We start from the raw sequence: 6,867 nt of genomic DNA, 5'->3' as shown, positions 1-6,867 counted from the left end.
GATATAGATATAGATATAGATATAGATATAGATATAGATATAGATATGATGGAAAATAAATATAATACATATAATCAGGCTTGTTTGGTCAAAAGAGGTTAGAAAGAAAATTTAGTCTAGGTATAACACCACGACTGAACATTTTAAAACCACACATGGTAAATGGGAATTTAAAAAAATGTTTTTAATGCATTTATTTTAGGCCCTGGAGCCACCCCACACTTACATGGCAAGCTGCCGGAGGGCTTCTCTGTGTCTCTCCTCATGTCCCTTCCATTCCCGACTGATAAATGGTGGGACAGGATCTGACTTGCTCCAATATAGAGAATATCTTGGATAATGGATCAGGTTACTGAACATGGTTTTAAACCTGGGAACTTTTCTCTAACATTAGGGAAGGGAAGCAAAGGACAAAATTATACCATCAGCTTTTCTAAAGTATTTTAATTATATTGTAAATTTTTTAAAAAAAGATACAAAACAATGTATATAGTATAAGAAGAGGGGTTATTGCTATATACATAGAATATCTTTAAATGGATGCCCAAGAAACTGATGACAATGGCTGTTTATGTGGAGGGGGTGAGGGTAGGGCTAGAATTTATTTCGTACTGTATATGCTTTTGTACTACTTGAATTCTTTTAACATGGGCATATATTATTATATTTATCCCATTGAAATAAATTAGCTTATGGGTTCTCTATTCATTATTAGTGACTTAATCCTCGCAACGAGCCACAAGTATTAAGATGCTTTGCCCCCCAGTAATCTTGGCATTGTAATTTCTGTGGAACCTAAAATCCAGTGAAGATTTGGTGATTAGTCAATCTGATCAATGCAGTTAGGCAAACTAGATGGTTCAGGTTCATTAGGTAGCCTTGGTTGATGAATTAGACATACCAGTCTGCTGCGAATCAGGGTAGCTTGGATATTTGCCTGTGTGTGGTCTTTCTCACTTGACACAATAAACAATGGATCTGCAAAATAAACAATCAAGTAGCATAACAAATAGAACATATCTACCCCTAGGCTGAGGATAATGGCAAAGCAATGTTATCTCTTAATTGGAAAACAAATTTAAAAGTTTAAATATTGCCTGACTTGGCAGCAGCTCATGCTCTGTTGTGCATGTGGCCTTGTTACTCTACCACTTCTACCAGTAACAGTTGTCAAGACAATTTTCTTTTCTGAGTATTCCAAGTCAGCATATGGAAGTGGAATGCATAAAGAAAGTCTAGCATATTTTCAAATACTACACCCTAAACAACACTTTATTCTCTCCTATGAACAAAACTCCTTCTGAGCCTGGGTAGCCCAAAAAATTCTTTAAGGGAAAGACCTTGTATATATGCACTATGCCCATTTGCAAGGAAAAGAAGCAATACATTTATACTATCTCCCATCTTTGATGCACTAGAAAGATGCAAACCACATGATATCTCAGAATTGGTGAACGTGGTTAAAAAAAATCAACTATCTTCAGAATTCACCCCTTAAGTTTGTAAGTTTGCTGATGATGGGACCATTATTTTTACAAAGTCCAACAGAATATTGCCCTGCTATTATAAGTATCTGTTTATCAGGTATATCTTTAAAGTGATGAGGAGTATTCATGATTGACTATACTGTACTGCCCTTTAAAATCAACTGATTTGCCATTAAATTAACAAGCAGCCTTCAGATATACTTGATTTCTCAAGTAGACTTGTCTCTGGGGAGGCAAATACCCTGACCAGCTAGTTTAGATAACATGGTAACACGTATTTCTCCATAGAAATTAATAAACTGGGGCCGGGCGCGGTGGCTCAAGCCTGTAATCCCAGCACTTTGGGAGGCCGAGACGGGTGGATCACAAGGTCAGAAGATCGAGACCATCCTGGCCTACACGGTGAAACCCCGTCTCTACTAAAAAATACAAAAAACTAGCCGGGCGAGATGGCGGGCGCCTGTAGTCCCAGCTACTGGGGAGGCTGAGGCAGGAGAATGGCGTAAACCCGGGAGGCGGAGCTTGCAGTGAGCTGAGATCGCGCCACTGCAGTTCACCCTGGGCGACACAGCGAGACTCCGCCTCAAAAAAAAAAAAAAAAAAGAAAAGAAATTAATAAACTGGGAATTGTGATTTACAAATGTCTCTTTTGAATTTGGATAATGTGTGTTAATTTCTAAAACCTAATAATTCATCAGTTACCCAACAAATATGATTTACCGAATGCAGACATTTGATATTCCCACCAAAAAGCTGCAAGAGACTCAGGTTCTTTTTGCTCCTTCATTCAACACATGTTTATTGACTGGCTGCTCTATCTAGGTTCTTAGAATACATCAACAAAACGACAAAAATCTTTGACTTCATGAGAGAGAGAGACAATAAACAACAAATATAATAAACTAGCAAATTACACATTAGAATTTGAGGGCTGTTATTTTTTAAAAAGAAGAAATCGGGTAAGGGAAACTAGGTTGCAATTTTAACTAGGGTGGTCAGGACAGGCCCTTGAGAAGGTGGCATGTATGGAGACTTGAAGGTGAGGGAGTTAGCTAGTTAGATATCTGAAGAACATTCTAGGATGGGAGCATGCCTGATACATCTGAAGAACAGCAAAGTCCCTAGGATGGGAACATGCCTGATATGTCTGAAGAATAGCAAAGAAACCAGGACAAATGAGGCAGAATGAAAGAGGGAAAAGAGAAAGATAAGAGGGAAAGATAAGAGGCCAGATAAGCAACTAGTGAACTAATCACATAGGGCTTTGTAGGGAAGGGTAAAAGAGCCTGGAAATGAGTTCACCTTTGCACCACCACAGTTCTGTCAAGGTGGAAACCTGGCCCAAGGCCAGTCAATTCATTGGCCAGCCAACAACCAATCTTAAATTTCTAAATTAAATTTTCAGCTACAATACACAAAGACGCTATACAATTGGTGGTGAGCTTTAGGGCTAACTAGTCAAGAAGCAGGCCACCCTAGTCCCTATCATAGTAAGAGAAATCCATACACAAGAGGCTTTCTGTCAGAAGGAAGAAGCAAGCAAGCATAGTGATGTCTTGCTTAATGATGGGGATACGTTCTTAGAAATGGGTCCATGAGGTGAGTTTACCGTTGTGTAAATATAGGAGGGTGCTTAACATAAACCTAGATGGTATAGCCTACTCCACACCTAAGCTATGTAGCACAGCCTATTGCTCCTAGGCTACAAACCTATACAGCACGTTATTGTACTGAATACTGTAGACAGCTGTAACACAATGGTATTTGTATATCTAAACACAGAAAAAGTGATGCATTGTGCTACAATGTTATGACAGCTACAATGTCACTAGGTAATTGAAGTTTTTCAGCTTCATTGTAATCTTATGGGACCATCCTTATACATGTAGTCCACTGTGGACCAAAATATCATTGCTTGGGGCTTGACTATACATAAAAGAAGGTTAGAGTTGCCAGATAAAATATAGGATGTCCAGTTAAATTTATATTCAGATAGGCAATGAATAATTTTTTAGTATAAATATGTTCCAAAATATTGCACAGGACAAAAAATTATACTAAAATATTATTCGTTATCTGAAATTCAAGCTTAACTGTGCATCTTGTATTTTTATTTGCTAAATGTGGCAATCCTAACAAGGTGAAAGGTCATAAGGTCAAAGAAAGAAAGCAGGAGAGCACAGCATCTTAGTTCTGATCTTCCCCGACCAGGTTCTCATCTGCCCTGGCTATACTTCGCTTCCTGTCCACGAATAGAGGCGAGATTGTCTGTTTTATAACAACACAAACTTTAATTTGATCTATTCTGAGTGAATTTCTGTTCTTAGCAAGGCACATGGAAACATTTAGCAATTCCTCCGCAAAAGAGACACTTATGAATCAAAGAAACAACCAGCTTAATAAATACTTCGGGGAGATGTTTGTCCTCCTTCTCAAATTTCCCGTGAAAAAAACATGGTGATGTGTTTACAGGAGCTAACTTGATTTATTTCACAAAACCAAGAGTAAATACAGAAAACCACTGGCCAGAATATGTCAGCAATCACTACACAGCCTCTATCTAGGAATGTGTACTCTAGAGATTCCCACACAAAGGAGACCCTGGGATTCCCAGACGCAACACCACATTGCTGAAAGCAATGCAAGGTTCAGGTGAAAAACCTGGATCTGCAGAGGGCAAAATTGGGAAAAAAAAAAAAGCATGCTTAGCTGGTTACAATTCTTGCCACGGCAAATTCAATAAACATGTATTTATTGAAGCGCCTAGTACATGTATCAGCACTAGAATAGGTGCTCAGAAACCTACAAAAATATACACAACAGGAACCCAAGGAACTCAAGGAGCATGGAGAGAGAGAAAACACAAAATGGGCAAGCAAGCCGTTAAAATAAACTGGGGCTTTATTGGCCCAAGAGGAGCCAGCGGACCTAGTCTATAAACAATGCTTTGACGCAGAAGTTGAAAACAAAAACAAAAACAAAACCTAAAAGCAAGCATAAGATAAACTAGCACTTCTTTTCGCCCAACTTGGATTTGCCCAGAGAGTAGGAGACAAAAGATTATTTTCGTAGGGCATTTTATGCAGGAACGTTGAGTGAATCTCCGAGTCTACAAATCGTTGCATACTTTTCTGGGTACCAAAATGCCCGGAACAGGTTTCAGGAAGATCGCCCCCTGAAGCGGAGCGCACCCGTGCCTTTCGATGCACGCGAACCCCCGACCCCACCCCGAGTGCGGCCACCTGGAGGGCTCGGAGCTGCCCCCACCCGACCAGGGACAACCGCGGGCAAGAGGTCAGTCCAGAGGGTCGTCTTTCGTTCGCCAAGCCCCTGGCCAGGTCCCACCATCTGGGAGCCCACCGGGCCCAGGAGTAGACGGACGCGGAGGAAGCTCTGCGACTGTCCTTACCGTACAGAAAATCATACGCTCGATTGGAGGAGATGTGGTTCCCAGCCCGCGACCTCGCCCGGTACTGAGTTTGAGACACCTGAGGCTGGGCCTGGGGCTCCTCGATGGTTACTGCGTGGCTCATGGTACCGCCTCTTTCCTCCGGCCAGCAGGGGACCAGCGGGTCTGACCTGGCGGCTGCGTGCACGTCGCTATGGTAACCGCCGCCGGCGCGCGGAGATAAGGGGCGGGGCCAGGAGGGAGGAGGCCGCGGGGCGGGGCCGAAGAGGAGTGGAGAAAAGTGAAAGCAGGAGTGGCCGGACAAGAGTCGGGAGGGGAGTGGAGGGGAAGATGAGACGAGAGGGGAGAGGCAGGGTGAAGGAGGAAAAGGCTCGCTTCCCTCTACACTCCAGAGACAGTGGGGAGGCTGGGAGAAAGATACTCTTAAGTCATTGATTTGCCAGTTACACCTCGTAGCCTCTCGGAAATCCCTGAGAGATCTCAGAACCTTCTAGAATAATTGGGTGCTTCTCCGCCCCGCTTCCCCAGCCCTTTTCCAGGGGACTTGTCCCGAGAGCTGCGGAATTCAGTCAGGTTCCTAAATGTTGCTCCTTAGCACGCTGTGAACTTTGCCCCACACTCGTGAGCATCAGTGTTTAGGGTGGGTTAGGTCATCAGTAACTGTTGATCTGAGACTGCTGACCCTTTCTGAGTCCTGGGCATTAGATAACAGAAGATGATGTGGGGTGGGCACTGGCTCTGCTTTTAAAAAGTATTTATAATGGAAAATTTTAAACATTAACATAAGTGATTCTACTTTTAATAACAAACCCTCAAGTAATCCATCCCTCAGAATCAACATTTAGCAACGTTTTGCCAATGAAGTTTCAGTTTCCTTCCCTTCTTTTTTAAAGAAATCCTAGACATAATATTATTTTACCCTTAAATTACTCTGCATCTCAAACTGATACAGATTTTTAAAATTTAACTACCGGCCGGGCGTGGTGGCTCAAGCCTGTAATCCCAGCACTTTGGGAGGCCGAGACGGGCGGATCACGAGGTCAGGAGATCGAGACCACCCTGGCTAATATGGTGAAACCCCGTCTCTAATAGAAAATACAAAAAACTAGCCGGGCGACGAGGCGGGCGCCTGTAGTCCCAGCTATTCGGGAGGCTGAGACAAGAGAATGGCGTGAACCCGGGAGGCGGAGCTTGCAGTGAGCTGAGATCCGGCCACTGCACTCCAGCCCAGGCGACAGAGCAATCTACTCATCTGACAAAGGGCTCATTTCCAGAATCTACAAAGAACTCAAACAAATATACAAGAAAAAAACAAACAACCCCATCCAAAAGTGGGGAAAGGATATGAACAGACATTTCTCAAAAGAAGACATTCATACAGCCAACAGACACATGAAAAAATGCTCATCATCACTGGCCATCAGAGAAATGCAAATCAAAACCACAATGAGATACCATCTCACACCAGTTAGAATGGCAATCATTAAAAAATCAGGAAACAATAGGTGTTGGAGAGGATGTGGAGAAATAGGAACACTTTTACACTGTTAGTGGGATTGTAAACTAGTTCAACCATTATGGAAAACAGTATGGCGATTCCTCAAGGACCTAGAACTAGATATACCATATGACCCAGCCATCCCACTACTGGGTATATACCCAAAGGATTATAAATTATGCTACTACAAAGACACATGCACACGTATGTTTATTGCGGCACTATTCACAATAGCAAAGACTTGGAATCAACCCAAATGTCCATCAGTGACAGACTGGATTAAGAAAATGTGGCACATATACACCATGGAATACTATGCAGCCATAAAAAAGGATGAGTTTGCGTCCTTTGTAGAGACATGGATGCAGCTGGAAACCATCATTCTTAGCAAATTATCACGAGAAAACCAAACACCGCATGTTCTCCCTCATAGGTGGGAACTGAACAATGAGCTCACTTGGACTCGGGAAGGG

The 6,867-nt window shown here is 42.5% G+C and overlaps 1 protein-coding gene across 4 annotated transcripts in view; it reads right to left on the bottom strand.

Annotated features, from left to right (window-relative positions):
- Positions 1-5,098, bottom strand: part of MAATS1 (MYCBP associated and testis expressed 1) — a 64,602-nt gene extending 59,504 nt beyond the window's left edge. Inside the window, exons 1-3 of one of the 4 annotated variants that reach the window (XM_023214175.1) lie at positions 4,848-5,097; positions 902-978; positions 227-384 (exon numbers count right to left, since the gene is read on the bottom strand). In XM_023214175.1, coding sequence (XP_023069943.1) covers positions 227-384; positions 902-978; positions 4,848-4,911 — 299 coding nt within the window. In that variant the 5' untranslated portion in view covers positions 4,912-5,097. Of the gene's footprint in view, positions 1-226; positions 385-901; positions 979-4,847 lie in introns of all 4 variants that reach the window. The other 3 variants (XM_023214165.2, XM_023214184.1, XM_023214190.1) reach the window with 3 other exon arrangements.
- Positions 5,099-6,867: the final 1,769 nt, after the last annotated feature.

The sequence above is a fragment of the Piliocolobus tephrosceles genome, chromosome 2 (assembly GCF_002776525.5).
Source record: "Piliocolobus tephrosceles isolate RC106 chromosome 2, ASM277652v3, whole genome shotgun sequence".
NCBI lineage: Eukaryota > Metazoa > Chordata > Mammalia > Primates > Cercopithecidae > Piliocolobus > Piliocolobus tephrosceles.
The sequence above is the reverse complement of the archived record's forward strand: the minus strand, read 5'-3'. Positions and strand labels throughout refer to the sequence as shown.